At 44.3% G+C, this 20,822-nt stretch overlaps 1 protein-coding gene across 1 annotated transcript in view; it reads right to left on the bottom strand.

Annotated features, from left to right (window-relative positions):
• The window catches only part of IL1RAPL2 (interleukin 1 receptor accessory protein like 2), a 1,135,323-nt gene that overhangs the window by 527,710 nt on the left and 586,791 nt on the right, over window positions 1-20,822 (bottom strand). Inside the window, exon 5 of the mRNA XM_030209898.1 lies at window positions 16,466-16,619. Within this exon, the coding sequence (XP_030065758.1) occupies window positions 16,466-16,619 (154 nt within the window). The remainder of the gene's footprint in view (window positions 1-16,465; window positions 16,620-20,822) is intronic.

Genomic DNA, 20,822 nt, shown 5'->3' with positions numbered 1-20,822 from the left:
TCTAGCCCTAAGTGTTCAGATTTTTTGATTAGTTTGCTGACTTGAAAGAGCAGAATGGAAAACCTGACTTTGTGATGACTTGAGAACCCAGCTGCAAAATTCACATCATGGTCCTTCCAAGCAGTATATGTGGCTGCACTTGTCCTACTTCTGAAGAGGGTCATCAATTTACCCATCACACACCATGCATGGAAATTCATTTTCAGCGCAAAGAGGAAACATTTTATTTGTAATTGAATGTAGTCTGACTCACCTACTGGGGCTCTTTGCCAGAAAAGAAAACCTTCATTAGGAACCCCTATTTCCCTTTCTCTCAGACTCAGTTCTATGATGTGGCTTATTTGTGTCTCAGGTGATTGATGAGTAATATCTAAATAGGCCCAAGCACTTTATTCTGCCTTTATATTAATATATATCATTTACATTACATACTAATTTTTCAGCATAAAGGTAATCTGCCTTCTTGGCAACTGAACACTAATCTGTAAATTAAGTTATTTTTCAGATAGAACAGAGTGTCAGTGTTACTAATATTAAAGTGTTTACTCTTTATAGAGGCCACCAGCAGCCAGGGTAGGGCAAGATTAAGGCATAGGCAAACTAGGCACATACCTAGAGCCCAAATGAATAGGAGGAGCCCTGTCAGATGTGCCAATTCAATGCCTCCCAAGGAAGATGTTTGCCCTGGTAAATAAGCTGCTGGCAAAAAGAGGAGTGAGGGGAGACCGATGCCCCTGCTGCCTGCAGGGGTTGATCAGTTCCCCCAACGAACATTACCCTCTAGTTAGCAGGAGGCGTCAGCGAGCAGTACTTGTTTACCTGCTACTTCCTGCTCTGCCAGCTTTCCTGTGAGACCCATCTATGGGGGTATTAAAATGTATTTAATATTATGATGCAGGGCCAAAGCATCTGTTTGCCTAGGACCTGCTAAAAGGTTAATCGTGCCTTGCCAGCAGCCAAAAAAACACCCTCTTATTTGCAAACTATAGACGTCTGTGTATAAAGAAAACTCTATTTGCTAAATGTCCATGAGACGTAGTGGGAGGTAATTCAATAATAAAGTCTCTAAATACAGGCGTCCAGATGGCACCTGATTGGAGAGCACTAAAAAGGAAATTAGTGGCCATTTTCCTTTATAGACTGCTAGCATAACGTACAGCCGGTGTAAGTGCTTCACCTAAATGCCAGAAAAATGTGTATAACCTATAGTATTCTGTAAGTTATGCATCTTAAGCGTGAGTCCTGTCCCCCGCTCTGCCCACAGTCCACCTTTATGTCCACCTTACCTGTAATGTCCACCTTACCTGTAAAATATATGTTATTTCTCTGGATTCTATAAAAGGGTGTGGATCCCAGATTGCCACCCAAAATAATTAGTTAGTGGGCTCCAGTGATTTCATTATTGGAGTTAACAAGCACGGAATGAGAAAGGGACCTGGGAATCATCATTGATGATACGTTGAAACCTTATGCTCAGTGTGCTGCTGCGGCTAAGAAGGCAAATAGAATGTTAGGTATTATTAGGAAAGGAATGGCAAACAACATTGAGGATGTTATAATGCCTTTGTATCGCTACATGGTGCGACCGCACCTCAAATATTGTGTTCAATTCTGGTCGCTGCATCTCAAAAAAGATATAGTGGAATTCGAAAAGGTGCAGAGAAGGGCAACGAAGATGATTAAGGGGATGGGACGACTTCCCTATGAGGAAAGGCTAAAGCGGCTGGGGCTCTTCAGCTTGGAGAAAAGGCGGCTGAGGTGTATAGATAGAGGTATATAAAATAATGAGTGGAGTGGAAAAGATAGATATGGAGCGTCTGTTTACGCTTTCCAAAAATACTAGGACCAGGGGGCATGTGATGAAGCTGGAGTGCAGTAAGTTTAAAACTCAGCGCATAATTCGACTCTGGAATTCGTTGCCAGAGAATGTGGTTAAGGCGGTTAGCTTAGCAGAGTTTAAGAAAGCTTTGGACGGCTTCCTGAAGGAAAAGGCCATAGAATGTTATTAAATGGATGTAGGGAAAAATCCACTATTCCTAGGACAAACAGTACAAAATGCTTTTCTGCGTGGATCGTGTCGGGTGATTGTGACCTGGATGGGCCACTGTCGGAGACAGGGTGCTGGGCCAGATGGACCTTTGGTCTGACCCAGTGTGGCGATGCTTATGTCTTATGTCTTAATTGGCACTAATTATGATTTGGGTGCTCATCTGGCTGCTTGCCATTCTGTAACAATGGGAGCCTAAATTGGATTCTGCGCAACTCAAAAGGGGGCGTGGCCACATGAGGGGCATGGGCGGGTCAGAGGTGTTCACAAAAGATGTGCAGAGTGTTACAGAACAGCAGGGATCTGCGCCCAACTTGCGTGCCAGGATTTACATCAGGTTTCAGCTGGCATGAGTCCTCGCACCCAGATCCAAGTGCCGAATTTGGCGCTCAATGCTACGCTATAAAGAATTTATGCACGGAACTATCTAAGCGTATTCTATAAGGTGATGCGCGTAAATTCTAAGTTGCATGGTTGAAAAGGGGGCGTGGCCACAGGTATCGAATAGGCGGGTCGTGGGTGTTTCTAAAATCTATGCGCACTGTTATAGAATACACCCGGTCCGTGCATAATTTAGGCGTCGGCATTTCCACCAAGTTTTATTTGGCGTAACTTGTCCGCAACTAAATTTAGTTGTGTGGACAGGCGCTCGGCGCATTCTATAAACCATGTGGAAATTTAGGCTTAATCTGTAAAGTATATCTTAACTTAGGTGCACTTTATAGAATGTGCCTAGGCGTATTTCATTTTGGTGCTGATATTTTAGGCGTGATATATAGAATCTGGTCCAATGTGCCTCTCTTCCATTTCCATGGTAAAATTTGTAGCCCTTGCATCTGCCTTATTATAGGTAGAATTTCTGCTCCTTTCTACTACACTAGCTGTTGAGCCCGTAAAAACGGGCTAGTAAAGGAAGGGGGGGGTTGAAAGGCCCCCCCCGGATAGGTCGCCGCCGCCCCTCCCCCCAGACTCGCCGCCGCTGCCCCCCCCCCCCCGGAGTCCCCTCCGCCACCCCTCCACCTGGGCTGGGTACCTGGCTTCACTATTCAAACCGCCAGAACGCAGCACACAGCTCATCTGAGCTGCCGTCGGCCTTCCTTCTTCTCTGCGTGTGTTCCGCCCTCGTGTGACGTAACGTCAGTAAGGGCGGGACACAGGCAGGTAAGGAAGGCCATCGGCAGCTCAGATGAGCTGTGTGCTGCGTTCCGGTGGTTTGAATAGTGAAGCCAGGTACCCGGGCCAGGTGGAGGGTGGGTGGCGGCGGCGACTCCGGAAGGGTGGGGGGAGTGGTAGCAGCAACCCTGGGGGGGGAGCGGTGGCGACGGCAGTTCCCTCACTCGCAGGTGCGCAGGTTCCCTCTCTGTCATGCCCCCGTCATCACGTATTGATGCGGGGGCGGGACAGAGAGGGTCTCTACTGCGCATTTGCGAGTGAGTACGCCTCTTGCCATTTATATGTTTGATAGGATGGGGGTAAGTTATCAAAGTGGACTACCGTTAAGGCGTGCTATTTTACCGTTAACCACAGTTATTATAACTAGGTCTCACTGCACAAAATGGGACTTGTTCTAAAATAGCAGAAATTAGTGGCAAAAGCACACCATAACAGTAGGTCACATTTAGGGTTACCATATTTGCGGAGACAAAAAAAGAGGACACTAAAAAAATAAAAACGTTACTTTTGCTAAAGAAATATTTAATCGTAGTTAATGAACACACATCAGACAGAGACTTACTTACAGTACAGCAGTAGAAAATCTACTTTTCAAGAATTTCTGGATTTGAGTTTGACAGAATCTGAGCCCAAGCGATGAAGCTGCAGTGTGGTAAATTTAAAACGAATCAGAGGAAAAAGTTTCTTCACTCAACGCGTAGCTAAATTCTGGAATTCGCTGCCGGAAAAGGTGGTTAAGGCGGTTAACTTAGCGGACTTCAAAAAAGGGTTTACGGCTTCCTGGAGGTAAAAGCCATAGAATGTTTTTGAATGGACGAGGGAATAATACAGTATTTCTAGGATGGGCGGGACAAATTGCTTGTTCTTTTGGCCGCTTTCATTGACAGGGTGCTGGGCTCGATGGACCCTTGGTCTGTCCCAGCATGGCAATGCTTATGTACTTATCAGAAGAGCGAATATCTCTCAACAACTTTGGCTGGCTTCTGAGATGTGTGTGAAAAGTTTTGCATGACATATGCTTAAAGTCATGCTGCACAAACAAAACTCCTTTGACAGATTCAACCAGCAGGGAAACAGATTTATTTTTTTTTATTTTTTATTACATTTGTACCCCACGCTTTCCCACTCATGGCAGGCTCAATCCGGCTTACATGGGGCAATGGAGGGTTAAGTGACTTGCCCAGAGTCACAAGGAGCTGCCTGTGCCTGAAGTGGGAATCGAACTCAGTTCCTCAGTTCCCCAGGACCAAAGTCCACCACCCTAACCACTAGGCCACTCCTCCACTGTTGCTACTATTGGAGATTCTACATGGAATGTTGCTATTCCACTAGCAACATTTCATGTAGAAGTCGGCCCTTGCAGATCACCAATGTGGTCGCACAGGCTTCTGCTTCTGTGAGTCTGACGTCCTGCCAGACTCACAGAAACAGAAGCCTGCGCAGCCTTCTACATGGAATGTTGCTAGTGGAATAGCAACATTCCATGTAGAAAATCCAATAGTAGCAACATTCCATGTAGAATCTCCAATAGTATCTATTTTATTTTTGTTACATTTGTACCCTGCACTTTCCCACTCATGGCAGGCTCAATGCGGCTTACATGGGGCAATGGAGGGTTAAGTGACTTGCCCAGAGTCACAAGGAGCTGCCTGTGCCTGAAGTGGGAACCGAACTCAGTCCCTCAGTTCCCCAGGACCAAAGTCCACCACCCTAACCACTAGGCCACTCTTTCTCTCTATTTAGCACCCCCATGTGTCCAGACTGACTAATAAGCTAGAGATGGTCTCATTAAGTGGGTAGATCATAGGCACATAAAAGAAAAAGAGGACATTTTCCTAAAAGTTAAAAATCCCGGAGGACATATCTGAAGACATCCAAAAAGAGGACATGTTCTCTTAAATGAAGACATATGATAACCCTACTCACATTAACAACCACACCCCTAAGTCGCTTCTTCTGCTCATCTCTCACCAACCATGTCCCTTGGGAAGTCCTTCACTTAATGCTGCTTTGTCACACAATTCCTCATGGAAGCAACTCCACTCAATATAAAAGAGCAGATGGCACAATTCAGTAGAGTGCAGCTTAAAAGTAGAAGTTTAAATCAATACCTGATGAATCTCACTGTTCCTTCTGACCCTGGGTCTTTTTGAAATCCTGCACAGCACACAAAGAAGAGTGATATCGTATTGTCACATCAGTTAAGCCACTATGCAAGAGATCTAAAGAATTAGAAGAAACCATGGGTAAATTTCCGAAGCAGGTTTCTAGAGGCCTTAATGCCCAGTCTGGTCTTGAAGTGCCATCATGTTACAATAACCCACTGTTAACTACTGTTTTTCTGTGTTTGTTTACTAATGCCAGGCAAATGATTCCATACTATGTGCTATTACCATTACCCTAGCTCCCTTCATACAGCTTTTATGATTCACATATTAGAGCTGGTAGTAAGAAATAGGATCGCGTTTCCCCAGTTCTGTTGGATTGCATTGGCTTCCTTCTAGGTTCTGTATAATTCTTAAATGTGTTATGTTTAATTTTTAGAATGCTATGGTATGCAACCAAATTTGGTCACGTGGAGAGGCGTTCGACAAATTTTATGTACTGTGCGGAAATTTAAGCCAATTTTATAGAATTTAGGTGTACTTCATTTTACACATGCATATATTAAGTTCCAGAGTTTAGAGGGCTAGGATATACATGTCTGAAACTGAATAACGTCCATATAGCAAGGGGGTGTTGTCTAGGCTTGTCTAGGGTGGGGAAAAAAAGATATACATGCATTCCCCATTTCAGAAGGGAAATGCAAGCTCACATCCACCAACATGAAGGTTGGGATTTACACCTGCTCCCAGGGACATCCAAGTTTTAGAAAGTTGGTTTTTAGGCGTAGCTTCTCCACTGGAGGAAATTGGGGTGATGATACCTTTAATCCTCACCAATGTTTATGGACTCCGCTCCCCTTCACTCAGTGAGATAGAGGAACAGATAACAGATTCTGTGGCAGCTTTGGAAAAAATTATGTGTATGTTTCTAAAATGGCTGACATGAATATTTATGTTCCACATATATGTTAGTGTTTCAGAACATGTACATGTATGTGCTGGCACATACCCATTTATGTTGCTGTTTTGCCCCCTCTGATATTTTACATGTTTATGGTTATAAAATGGATACTCCTGCCCCTGGTGAAGAGCATCACCCTGGTGAAATAGGAAGTAATACTGTAGCCAGGACCTACCCCCCAGGGGATACTATATCCTCTCGCACCAAAGATGTATCTCCAGGGGCTTCTGCCCAGGAAAGAAGGTTTAGGACAGCCATTGCAAGTGATTCGATCATTAGGCATATAGATAGCTGGGTGTCTGGTAGACATGAGGATTGCCTAGTCACCTGCCTGCCTGGTGCGAAGATGGCGGACCTCACACGTCACCTAGATAGGATTTTAGATAGAGCTGGGGCGGAGCCGGCTGTGTTGGTACATGTGGGCACCGATGACATAAGAAAATGTGGGAGGGAGGTTCTGGAAGCCAAATTTAGGCTCTTAGGTAGAAAGCTGAAATCTGTATCTCCAGGGTAGCATTTTCAGAAATGCTCCCCATTCCATCCACAGGATCCAAGAGGCAGGCGGAGCTCCAAAGTTCTAGTCCTAGTATTTTTGGATAGCGTGAACAGTCGCTTCACATCCACCGATCCATTCCACTCATTATTTTATCACTTCTATCATATCTCCCCTCAGCCGTCTCTTCCCAAGCTGAAAAGCCCTAGCCTTCTCAGCCTCTCTTCATAGGAAAGTCTTCCCTCCCCACTATCATTTTCGTCGCCCTTCGCTGTACCTTTTCCAATTCTACTATATCTTTTTTTGAGATACGGAGACATACTGAACACAATACTCCAGGTGCGGTCGCACCATGGAGCGATACAACGGCATTATAACATCCGCACACACCTGGACTCCATACCTTCTTAATAAACACCAACATCTATTCCCTTTCCTAGCCGCAGCAGCACACTGAGCAGAAGGTTTCAGCGTATCATCGACGACGACACCCCAGATCCCTTTCTTGATCCGTAACTCCTAACGCGAACCTTGCAAGACGTAGCTATAATTCGGGTTCCTCTTACCCACATGCATCACTTTGCAATGTGTGGTTGAGACGATGGTGCATGGATGAGGGATTTAGATTTGTTAGGAACTAGGCAAAATTCTGGCAAAGGGGACAGCTATTCTGAAAGGATGGATTCCACTTTAACTGGGATGGAATCAGGCTACTGGCTCTAACATTTGACAAGGAGATAGAGCAGCTTTTAAAGTAGAATGGGGGAGGGGGAAAACTGACAGTCATTCAGGAGCTTATGATTCAGAGTGGGGTATCCTATTAAAACAGGACATTTAGGGAATCCCAACAGAGAGGTTTCAACAATGGTGAAACAAAGCCAGGAATGTTTAAGGGGAAAGTAGAGTAAAGGAAGCAAATTATCCCTGTCAACATCTAAGTAGCTTGTAAATGCAGGGAAAAAAAGAAGTGTCTGTATTCAAATGCTAGAAGCTTTAAAAATAAGATGGGAGAGATAGAAATGCCTATTATATTTATCTCTTCATTTTGTGCTATTTATTTCTGAGACCTGGTGGAAGAAGGACAATCAATAGGACACTGAGTTATCGGGGTACAAATTATATCACAATGATAAGAGTGCATAAAATGGAGGTGGGATTGCGCTATATGTTAAAGAGGGAATTGAGTCAAACATTTTAAACATGCTGCAGGAAAAAGCAGCATGGAATCCTTATGGGATCAGTAGCATGGAATCTTGCTATTATTTGGGATTCTGTCAGGTACTTGTGACCTGGATTGGCCACTGTCGGAAAAAGGATACTGGGCTAGACGGACCATTGGTCTGACCCAGTAAGGCTATTCTTATGTTCTAAAATACTAGTGGAACTTGGCATGTTTCAACCTGTCCCAATTCTGATTTGTGCATGTGTTTTATAATGACACGCCACATATTTTCCCCACTGTAGAACTGGCCTGTTATAGCAGCCAGTAATGACACATAACTGAGAATTTTTCATTGCAGATCCTGAAATATGGAATTCATTTTCAATAGAAATGCATTTTAAGTGAAACTTTTTGATTTCCGGGAAAAAGCTTAAAACATCTATTTTGCCAGATATTCTTTGGTCAAACATTTTGATTTTACACATTTGTGATGTATTATTTTCATTTTTTCTTTCTTGGCGATGTGTCTATGTTTATTATTAAGAATGTATGATTGTGAGCTGCTTAGAAATATTTGTAAAGGAGGATTATACATATTAAATGAAATCCTTTGCTCATTCTGGCCCTGAAGAAGGGAATTTGAACTCCTGAAAATGAATCAAAAATATATTAAATTCATCCAATCAAAAGTGATCACCTTTTTTTGGTTACCTTTAATTTAATAACTTGTATTTTTATACTCATAAGGAAGAACCTCGTATAAGAAATGCTTCTAGCCCTGACCAACTGAAAGAACTGAATTCTTAGAATAGCTGATGAATACACTACCATTTTAAACCAGTCCAATAGTCATCAGTTCATTCTGCTTTGCTCTTGTCTAAATAGTTCTCTTCTGACTATTTAATTGTAGTCTTTTGTAAGCACTATTATTCTATTGCTTGATATATTTGCTCTGTGAATTACAGTACACTAGGTCCCCCTCCCCCCCAGCATCTGCAGCGTATCAAGAGAAAGCTCCCAAACTTTATTATTAAAGCAAGTGGTAACGTCTCTTTTGCTTAACAAACCACAAATTACAGAGCAGGTTTGACAGTTGTCGAGACAGAAAGTTTTTCCCTTGTGCTTTTTTGTGTTTCGTTATCCTTGCATACATGTTTTCCTCTCTCACACATGCTCATTGCAAATCACCCTCGCTAATAACCAAACCTTGGCCACTTGTGTTTTGAGCAGAGTTCAGAATTTCTTCAAGTTACCGTAAGCTCAAGTGCTGCTATAAAATTATCTTATAGATGTACACGAAAGTAATATAATATGTAACACTTAACCCTTATAAGCAGCCTGCTCTATTACAGTTAACTTTTTAAGAAATGTAATGCCACAGTGCTCAATGTTAAAGGGCACTCAAAGATGAGGACCCATTATAGAATTGCATTGACTGCCGATTTGGGTGCCAGGACTTTATGACTGCTGAAACCAGGTGTAATTCCTGGTACCTGATTTGGGTGCGCATCCCTGGTATTCTACAACACTGCGCACAAATTATAGAAATGCTCCTGACCCGCCCATGCGCATTCCATGGCCACGCCACTTTTGAGTTGCGCGCTATAAGATTTGGGCGCAAGATGTGCGTGCAAATTCAAATTGGTGTTAATTGGCTCCCAATTATTGGAAGTAATTAGCTAAGCCGCACGCTAATGCCGACATAGCCCATTCACTTTGAATGGGTGTGTCGGCATTGCCGCACGGCTTAATAAATGGGAGGGGGGGTTAGTTGGGCAGACTTTTGGATCAGCACCTAATTTGGTGTACCATATATAGGATCTGGGGGGTATTTGTGACCTGCCAAGTGAAATAACAAAGGCTATAAAGGTTTGGAGGGACAACTTTCATTTTTGCAAGTAGTGTGTACTATAGGGTCAGTAGAATGGGACTATGCAATTTTTTTTCACAACTTTGATGTTTTTCATATTCTACAGCCTATCTGCTGCAGGTACCTAAAGTGGGGTATGTGATTTCTGGGGTTAATACTTTTTAAATTGATAAACATTTCTCGTCTTTTAAGGACATAATTAGTCCATACATGAGGCTGAAATTTGGCAGGATTACGCAGTTGATATTCCTCTATCTTGTAGGGAAGGGGGAAATGGGACTTGATTTATCGCCTTTCTGAGGTTTTTGCAACTACATTCAAAATGGTTTACATATATTCAGGAACTTATTTTGTACCAGGGGCAATGGAGGGTTAAGTGACTTGCCCAGAGTCACAAGGAGCTACAGTGGGAATCAAACACAGTTCCCCAGGATCAAAGTCCACTGCACTAACCACTAGGCTACTCCTCCACTAGCAACATTCCATGTAGAAGCCTGCCCTTGCAGATCAGCAATGTAGCCGCGCAGGCTTCTGTGAGTCTGACATCCTGCACGTATATGCAGGACATCAGACTCACAGAAGCAGAAGCCTGCGCGGCCATGTTGCTGATCTGCAAAGGCAGGCTTCTACATGGAATGTTGCTAGTGGAATAGCAACATTCCATGTAGAATCTCAAATAGTAGCAACAGAATCTCAATAGTAGCAACATTCCATGTAGAATCTCAAATAGGGAAAGGGAAATGGGACTTGATATACCGCCTTTCTGAGGTTTTTGCAACTACATTCAAAGCGGTTTACATATATTCAGGAACTTATTTTGTACCAGGGGCAACGGAGGGTTAAGTGACTTGCCCAGAGTAACAAGGTGCTGCAGTGGGAATTGAGCTCAGTTCCCCAGGATCAAAGTCCACTGCACTAACCACTAGGCTACTCCTCCACTCCTATAAATAAGTCACATATCCCACTTTTGGTACTTTTTCGCTCAGCGGGTTACAAATTATTTATGCTGACAGATCTTTAATTGAAACCCTTGCAGTCACACTTTCATACTCATTATATAGTGGGAAATTCTATAACTGGGCATCCCCATTAGGTGCCCTGAGGTCACAAGGTAACCCCTTTTCAATAATGGAACCTAGGAACCTAAAATTTAGGTGCTCATACTTATGCTAACAATAGACCAGGTGTAAAGGTGGAAGCTTAAATGCAGAAGGGATGTTCATAACTTCCAGTATTCTGTAGGTTAAGCACATAAGTGGGATCCCTGCCTATGTTTCACCCATGCTCCATCCCTGTGTAAACCTGCCTTGCAAATACATGCTATGTAAGCTTAGCGGGTATTTGTAGAATAGCCCTCAGGAGTCTTACTAATTTATGCAAGGTATAAGGGCACATATGCTTGTAAGTGCCAGTCTTCTAAACATTTACTCGCATAGAGCACACATATATATGGGCACCTAGGTTATGGAATTGCACTTCATGGAGTAATTGTATAAGGAACTTCCTAGTAGGCAGCAAGAACAAGTACAAATGCTGATATTCTAGTCGTGGGGGGGGGGGGGGGGGGTAGGGGGAGTTATCAAGGTGCAATAAAAGGCAAGTTTTTAACATACATTGATTTACCATGGGAGTCACCAGATTTGATTTCATAGATTTGGGTGACTTCATAGATTTGGGAACATGAAGACACCAAACCAAGGCTGATGCATCTGTGTTATCTCTTAAAAGACCTTGGTGAGCACTCCCCAAACAAAAGCTCCCCTAATACTGAACATGAACCACATCCCCCCAAGGTGTGCCCCCCAATCTGATAGCCTTGTCCCCCAAGAACTCCTTGCCTTGCCCTCCAAGGCCCCTCACCCTTCCAAAGGCCCCCTCTGTACCTTAAAATTTCCCTGGTGTCTTGTGGGCAGGCAGGAGTGGTCCCCAGTTGTTCCTGCCCTCACTGGTGCCAGAATCCGCAATGGTGCCGGTGACCCCCGTGATAGGCAATTTGAAACAGTATAGTAAATAAATAAACGATAAACGATTATATGGAAACACACCTCCTAGTGGTAGTACCAGGAGACTACCGCTAGTGGTCGCTGCAATCCCAGTAACAGTGAGGGCAGGAGCAACTGGCGATCACTTCTACCCACCCATTACACACAAGGCAAAAGTTAATGTAGGGTGCAGGGGTCTTTGGGATGTGGGAAGGCATTGAGGGGCCATCTCTTGGAGGGGTGCTAATTTTTACATGTGCTGGCCTTTTAAGAGATGACCTGCATGCATCGGGCCTTGGCTTGACAGCCTGATGCTGTGGATTATTGTACTGTATTGAGCTGAGTAAGTATTGTACCGGTTTTACAACGCTCAATAAAGACTTCTATAAATTAAAAAAAAAATAACCCCAGCTTTTAGCACACTGCATGCCACGGTCTGGTATATACATAATAATGTGCTTTATATGTTTACGCATGTTTTGCATCTCACTATTATGTAACCCACTGTGACTTAAATAATGCTACTTTAGGGCAAGATATCCTGTTTTAGTGCCCTTTAAGTTGCATTAAGGAGTAAATGACATGGGCTATTGCCCCAACACAGATTGATAAACTTCCCCTTACGTTAGGGTTACCATATTTTGTCCCCCAAAAAGGAGGACACATGCCCCGCCCCACCACACATCCGCCCGCCCCTTTCACGCCCTCGCTCCGCCCCTGTCACATTTTCCCCTCCCCTGTCACACACCCCATCATCCATCCCTACTGCCCTGGTGGTCTAGTGACCTCTTTGGGGCAGGAAAGAGTCCCCTCTTTTCTGCCCGGAGTGCTGCCCTGCATGCAACCTTCCTGTTGGTGATCTTGGCGCCGATTCAAAATGGCCGGCGAGAGTTGAAGTCTCGCAAGGTCACTTTAACTCTCGGCGGCCATTTTGAATCAGCGCCGATATCATCTTCTGGAAGGATGCATGCAAGGCAGCGCTCTGGGCAGGAAAGAGGGGACTCTTTCCTGCCCCGAAGGCGGAAGAGGTCACTAGAACACCAGGGCAGTAGTAATTAAGGGGAGGGAAGGCTAGCAATCTGCCCATTTGCATCTTTTGCAACTTAAAGGGCTGATGCTCAAAACTAACACCAGCATTATAAGCCGTGAGCGACTGATTTGCACACACGCTACTACTGTGCACAGAATGCTCATAGGGCTCGAGGTCGGCTGTTAATATGTGTCCTAAACAGGGCTGCCGAGAGACTGGGTCAGGCCCGGGGCAAGGCCGCCCCCAGGCCCCCCCCCCGAGGTCATCGTCATCGCCGCCCCCCCTCCACCCGCCCCCCTCCATCCACCACCGGGCCGGGCCCCCCTGAATTCAAATCATAGCACCTCACCTCGACCTCACTCCATGTGAAAGAAGCGCAGCAGCGGCAGTCTGCAGATCGCCTCTCTTCGGGCCTTCCCTTCCTGTGTCCTGCCCTGGTGCAAGTTACGTCAGATCAGGGCAGGACACAGGGAGGGAAGGCCCGAAGGGAGGCGATCTGCAGACTGCCGCTGCTGCGCTTCTTTCACACGGAGAGAAGTCGAGGTGAGGCGCTATGATTTGAATTCAGGGGGGCCCGGCCCGGTGGTGGACGGAGGGGGCGGGTGGAGGGGACTGCGGTGCCTGGCCCCCCTTGGAGGCCCGGGCCTGGGGAATTTTGTCCCCCCTGCTCACCCCTCTCGGCGGCCCTGGTCCTAAACATTGCCACAAATTTTATTTAAATGCATTGAAATAGATCCTAGTGAGGTCAGTTAGCATTCCTTCCCAATGTACAACGAAAGGGCTGCAATGCACAGAAGGAAATGAGGGCCCATCACACCAAAAATCTACAGGTCAGGGGCAACACAGAAGGTTTTCAGGAGAAGATTTCTAGTCAGTTTGTCATGTTGCACTGTGGTTTTTGTCTTCTTTCTCAAGCGGAAAGAAGCCCATGGTGGTTTGAGTGCTGCTGATGAGAATAAAGTATGTGCACGAGTCCAAGAAAAACTGAAAGTGAAAGCAAATATCAATGCCTGTTTTTCTGTGTTTAAATATGAGCTTTTCAAAAATTTAAAATACAAACAATTTTTCAAAGGCTTATATTTAAAAAGGCAGAGGAATAGCACTTCTGGGTTTGTCTGGGCATGTGCATTAGCGCCAATTAACCGCACACATTTGCATAAGATGGGGGTTTTTTAAAGCATTGCTTCGCTATTTCTTTGCGTTCCCTTTATGCTTTTCTGTGCCCGGCTTTGAGCATCAGCTTCTAGGTCGGAGCATTTACAACAGCTCTGTGGGTGATTAAGTGATCACACCTTAAACATAGGCACTTTTTCAGCTTCTGCTAGTATTCCATAAAAAGAACAGAATAGCTACAAATAGGTATGTTCTAGGCACCTAAACCTAAGCCCCTCCTTGAGTGCTAATTTTATAAACGTTTCATGCCCGTAAAACACACTACACTTAGAAGAAGGTACTTCTAAAATTGCCCACATGCATAAAAGTACAGTACCTTTGTGCAGTATGGGGGCTAATTGTACAAAGTTCTAAAGCTAGTGGCAGTCGCTCGAAAGTGAATGGGCTGCCTCGGCATTAGCGCATGGCAGTTGCTAGCGTAGCTTAGTAAACAGGGGAGCAAAAATTTACCAGTTCCAACAGTGGCGTTCCTAGGCTGCCTGACACCCGGGGCAGATCGCCGATGCGCCCCCCCCAGGTGCAGCGCCCCCCCCCCCCCCGGGGTGCATTTTACCTGCTGGGGGTGCCGCGCGCCTGTTGGCTCCGAGTCCGCTCGTTCCCTGCTGCTCCCTCTGCCCTGGAACAGGAAGTAACCTGTTCTGCACAGAGGGAGCAGCAGGGAGGGAACGAGCAGACTCGGCCAACAGGCGCGTGGCACCCCCCCCTCCCCAGCGGCATGCACCCGGGACGGACCGCCCCCCCCCCCTTGGTATGCCACTGAATTCCAACAATAGCCGTGTTGCTCACAAGCACATTAGTATACAAAAGGAAGCAGGAAGTACATGCTCCTTTTTATACTTCCTGTATTCCAAAACAGAACTTTGGGGCTTTAAATAAAAGTATAACTAAGACTTTCAAACAGCATATTTTTATATAGTTATATTTTTATTTGGAGCCCCCAACATTGTGCTTTTTATGACTACTGTTGAATTGGTAAGTGCTTAGACTACACTGAGTCTTTTTTTAATGCTGTTCCTTCTGTTTATGGAAAACGTTATTGCTATACAAAGTTTGTATTTTATCATTTTAATTTATTTGGAATTATTTTACACCTTAGAAATTATATATTTGTTAGGATTTTAAATATTTACGCTATGTTACAGTTTTGTCCCCTGATGCAACCCCAAGCTGGCTGAAACGTGGCCATATCGGGCAATTTCAAATAAAATCCTGGTGATATCAAGAAATTCCATCCTGGTGATCTGCATTTCTCCGGCACCTTTGTCGTTTCTGGATCCAAGCAGCCTCTCTCCTTCACTGACTCCTGGGAATTTGGGAAGGTTGAATTTCAAATTTATTATTCCACTGCAGTGCTAACCAGGCACTATCAAAGCAGCCATCAGTTATTCCAATAGTTTCTGGGGTGCTGTTTCTGATGCACATTTACATGAAATACTACTGCTAACCATTTTAAAATGAACAATGCTACACTAGCAAAGATTTTACTATCACAGGCACGTATCCAATTGTGCAGTTTCTGATGTTCACTAAGACACATTTTGTTAAGCAATATAATACAGGCATATGCTTACAATTCAGTATAGGAGAGCCCACAAATAACACTGGATTTGTCTTGTCAATTATTATGTAAGTTTTCAATTATCCGTAATGTCATACTTTCTGTTTCTTGCCAAACAGTAGAAATTTACTCCCTTGTATACTAGCCGCACTAGCCAACACAGCCCGTTCAAAGTGAATGGGCTGTGTTGGCATTGGTGCATGGCAGCTGCTAGCACATCTTAGTAAACAGGGGGGTTAATATGCTTTTTAACATAATCAACATATTGCATGGACATCAATGCCCTACATTTTGCCCCAACAAAATTAATAACCCCGATATTCCCCAATATCAACTGTTGGAGGCCAGCGCTGTTAATGTCTATTGCCAGCATTGATATATATATAGTCACTGGCATTGAATATCCATTTTTTAAAAAGCCTGCTACTGCATGCCTGGTTCACTCGATATTCAGAACTAGCCAGCCATTTAATAGCGCATAAAGATAGAACCGCTGTTTATGTGATTATCAGGAGCTAACTGGACTCCACCCTGAAACATCCTCAGAATGTCTCCAATATAGCTGGCTTGCACTTCGGTGCTAATTGGTCATTTTCAGCGGTACTTAACCAGATAAGTGAGTTAACCGGTTGGTGGCCGCTCTCAGCCAGTTAACTCGCTTTTGAATAACGGCCGGCATATGTTTTCTTCAGCATAATAATCATATCATGGGAATGGGAGGGGGGAGGGGAAGGGTTGACTGCAATTTCCTTCTACCCAATGGCATATCCAAGCTACTGTAAGATACCTTCTCTTTTGAAGTTCATGGTTAAAAACATTTCATCAGAGGCAAAATTACTCTATTTAAAACTTTGTTGCACATCTGCATAGTCTCTAACCAGTGCTCTCACTTTCTTCACCAAGCATCTTACCTATAACTTTCAATTCGGTCGTTCGTCTTATCACCTTGCCTTCATATTTTAGCTCACAAGTATAATTTCCTCGGTCTTCTTTCCGAACTTCTTGTATGAGCAGTTTGTTCCCTTTTTGCACTATTTCACTTCTCCATGCTTTTGGCTTACATTCCTGTGCAGAAAATAATTGCCAGACTTATTTATAGAAATGCAAAAGACACTTTTGTCATCACTGTTTTAGATACATAATTGATAAGCATCTACCAAATCTAACCGGCAAAGAAGTCATAATTACTTAGCACTGCAGATTTTTAAGGTAGGAGCACATTATTATTATCGGTACCTGTGAAAGTCAAAAGTCAAGTAATGATACTGTGTGTCAAGAATAGTGTCTGCTGAAAAAGTAATTTTTCCCAAATGATTGCAAGGCATCTGAAGGCTTGACAGCAGTCCAACACATGAAACCACAAAAAAACAGATGGACTTAGTCCCAGTGCTTAAACCTTTCACCAACAGACTAGAAAGCAGAAGACGACCTTAAAAAGACAATATCCCTAAGAACATAAGTGTTGCCATACTGGGACAGACCCAAGGTCCACCAAGCCCAGTATCCTGCTTCCAACAGTGGCCAATCCAAGATCCCAAACAGTAAAACTAATTTTACGATGCTTATCCTAGAAATAAGCAGTGGAGTTTCCCCAAGACCATCTTAATAATCGCTTATGGACTTATGGAAGCTACCCAAACCTTTTTTTAAACCCTGCTAAGCTAACTGATTTTACTACATTCGCTGGCAACAAATTCCAGAGTTTAATTGCACATTGAGTGAAGAAATATTTCTCCAATTTGCTTTAAATGTACTACTTAAGAGCCTCATTGCATGCTTCCTAGCCCTAGTATTTTTGGAAAGAGTAAACAAATGATTCACGTCCACCCATTGCTATACGACTATCATGTTTTTTCACTATCGTGTTGCTCAAGATCCTTCTGTAACACCAAATGTCTATTTTCTAATATATTTCCACTATTCATGATTATTGTAAGCCACATTGAGCCTGCAAAGAGGTGGGAAAATGTGGGATACAAATGCAATAAATAAATAAATTCCACTCATTATTTTATAGACCTCTATTATATCTCCCCTCAGCCGTCTCTTCTCCAAGCTGAAGAGCCCTAGCCGCTTCAGTCTTTCCTCATAGGGAAATTGTCCCTTCCCCTTTATCATTTTCAGCACCCTTCTCTGCACCTTTTCTAATTCTGCTATATCTTTTTTTGAGATGCGGTGACCAGAATTGCACGTAGTATATATGAGGGGTGGTCGTAATACTAAGTCATTCTTGTTTTCCATTCCTTTCCTAATAAATTCATAACATTCTATTTACTTTCTTAGCCGCCACTGCACACTGAGCAGAAGGATTCAATACATCATCAACGATGACACTTAGATTCTTTTCCTGGGCAGTGACTCCTAATGTGGAACCTTGTATCACGTAGATATAGTTTGGGTTCCTTTTTCACACATGTATCACTTTGCACTTGCTCACATTAAATGCCATCTGCCAGACTCATAAGGTCCTCTTCAGCAAATGTAATTACTAGTTATTCCCATCTCTAGATCTTTTATATATATATGTTAAAACTGCTATTTTATGTGCATCCAATCCAGAAATTACTCTACCAGAAGACCATCACAAACTTTTCAACCTCATACTTGCTGTTGCATTGTATCATATCATATGCAATTGGAAGGATTACTCAAAACTTCACTGAATGGTGGAGCCATTTAAGTGTAATCAGTGGCGTTCCTAGGGTGGCTGACACCCGGGGCGTATCACTGATGCACCCCCCCCCCTGGGTGCAGCGCGACCCCCCCACCCCCGGCGAAAGGACACCCCCCCGGATGCATTTTTACCTGCTGCGGGGGGGGGGGGGGGGGGTGCCACACGCCTGTCCACTTCGCTCGTTCCATGCTCCCTCTACCCCGGAACAGGAAGTAACCTGTTCCGGGGCAGACTCAGAGGGAGCAGTGAACACATGCGAATTGCGAACTCGGAGACAGGGCAAACAGGCGCGTGCCACGGCACCCCCCTCAGCGGTGTGACCCGGGCGGACCGCCCCCACCGCCCCCCCTTGGTACGCCACTGATTGTATCAGATGCCAGGTTCAAATGGTACCAGTTAACCCCTAGAAGCAGTACACGCTAATGGCCTGATACTCCTGAGAAAAGAATAACACGACTGGCAAGATTGTTCACAATTTGCATTATTCATTTATTGCCTGATTTACTAATCTGTGGTACTGAATTAGCTCAGGTTACTGACCCCCATGCTAAATATATTTTACTGTAGCTTAGTACCTAACCTCTTTAATTTTGCTAAAAGTTGAAGTTGGATACATTTTATCAAGACACAGTGGTTCGGCCTTTCTAGCACTTTAACTACTTATTTCTTGAAAATACTTGTTATCCTGGAGCATGCAATATGTGACTTGCAGTTGGCTACAGGATTTCATAGTCTCTGGCAGACAAAGGTGTAAGACTGTTGCATCACAGCTTAGCGCAGTAGTATCAATGTCTTACCAGGGCTGGCTTCTTGCCATACCCCAAATAAAATGTTACTGTTCCAAACAAACACAGTCCGACACAGGCTTGCCTTCAGTCTGGACACACGATATATGAGTCTTCAAGGTCATTTCCCCAAACTTCCTACTTTGATGATCTTTCACACCAGGGGCGTATCTGGACTTTGCCGTTAGAGGGGTCCAGAGCCAAGGTGAAGGGGGCACATTTTAGCCCCCCCCCCTGGCGGCGCCACTGACCCCCCCCCTCGCCGCCATTGCTGACACACCCCACCGACGCCAGAACCACTTCCAACAACTGTGGCCCGCCCGCCGTCGTCGTGCCATCGCCTACCTTTGCTGGCGGGGGACCTCAACCCCCGCCAGCCGAAATCTTCTAGCTTCGTTTGGTTTCTGAGTCTGTCTGACGTCCTGCACGTTGTGTATGTGCAGGACGTCAGACAGACTCAGAAACCAAACGAAGCAAGAAGACTTCGGCTGCCAGGGGTTGGGGTCCCCCGCCAGCAAAGGTACTAGACGGCAGGTTTACGGTGGGTTGGCGGCGGGAGGGAAGGGGAGGGGGAGGGTTGAGAGGGTCATTGGCAGGGGGTCCAGGACCAAATCTACGGGGGCCCTGGCCCCCATGGCCCTATAGCAGCTACGCCCCTGTTTCACACATATACTCTGGAGATATTAGCTTAAGGGCCACTCTGCTTCCCTGAGGCTCCCCCAGGTACTATAGCTTAGCCAATGTTTGGGAGGATTCTTTCTCTCACAGCCTTCCACCAGGAGACCTGTTGCCTCAGGGCCTCCCTGGTTCTACACTCTCTCAGGCCATTTAACCTTCCTTCCCTCTGAGCCCCTCCCTTCCGGCTCAGGTCCTGCTTTGACAGTTTAGTACCACCTGCTTTCAGGCAGCTAAACTGCACCCTCTTAGCGCCACCTGCTGCAAGGTGGTTAACCTGCACCTTCATCATACTGATGAATATATGTTTTAAGCAGTTGAAAGTTTGCTTTGGTAGTGTATTGCATTTTGCTATGCTGGAATGCTACAACTAAATTTGCATAAAGTTCTCCTGCCAAAGTGGTTTCGAATCATACAAATGCACAGAGTACTCAACCTAGGCAAGAGGTTTTTCTTTCAATTTATGAACTCTCTGTGTCTATTGCCTCTTATTTAGAAGGCCATTTTCTGTGTAGTCTTGCATAAAGCTGTGCCTCCTCCCCCTATCCTTTGGGTGGGTGGATTCTTAAATTCTAATATTAGGTTGAACACTATAATTGACTAGATTACACTGAAGTATACTTGGATTACAATGGCAGTTCATTTGCGTAGAAAGGCTGAGGAAGCTGGTGCAAGGTTCACTGTATTTTCTGTATGCCTGTCACTGAATACCATATACATTGTAAAATTCTTGATTGTTCATATTTCCTCTTCCTATGTGTTGGCATAAATAGTTATAAAGATGTCTAGAGTCTTTCCTTTGTATTGCTGTCTTCCAAAAGCAGTCATAGCTCTATTCAATTTATTAGCTGTGACGGCTCATCAATCAGCTGTCATGTTGTACCTATAAGGGTAATATTATACTGCTCGTATGTGAGACAGAGGCAAAAAAAACAGTATATTGGGAGAACAAAAAGAGAATTTCATTTTCTACATTTTATCAGAATAAGTTGAAAAATGGAAATAATATTACTAGCTATGTTGTTTTAAGCACATCTGAACCTCCAGGCAGACTAAAATTAACAGAAATGAGCATTGAGACTCTAAAATGAAATCGAATAGATTTAAAACTGGGGTTTTGGGAGCCCGGTTGCC

Source organism: Microcaecilia unicolor, chromosome 7 (assembly GCF_901765095.1).
Source record: "Microcaecilia unicolor chromosome 7, aMicUni1.1, whole genome shotgun sequence".
NCBI classification, from domain to species: Eukaryota; Metazoa; Chordata; class Amphibia; order Gymnophiona; family Siphonopidae; genus Microcaecilia; species Microcaecilia unicolor.
This window is presented reverse-complemented; position numbering and strand designations above follow the sequence as displayed.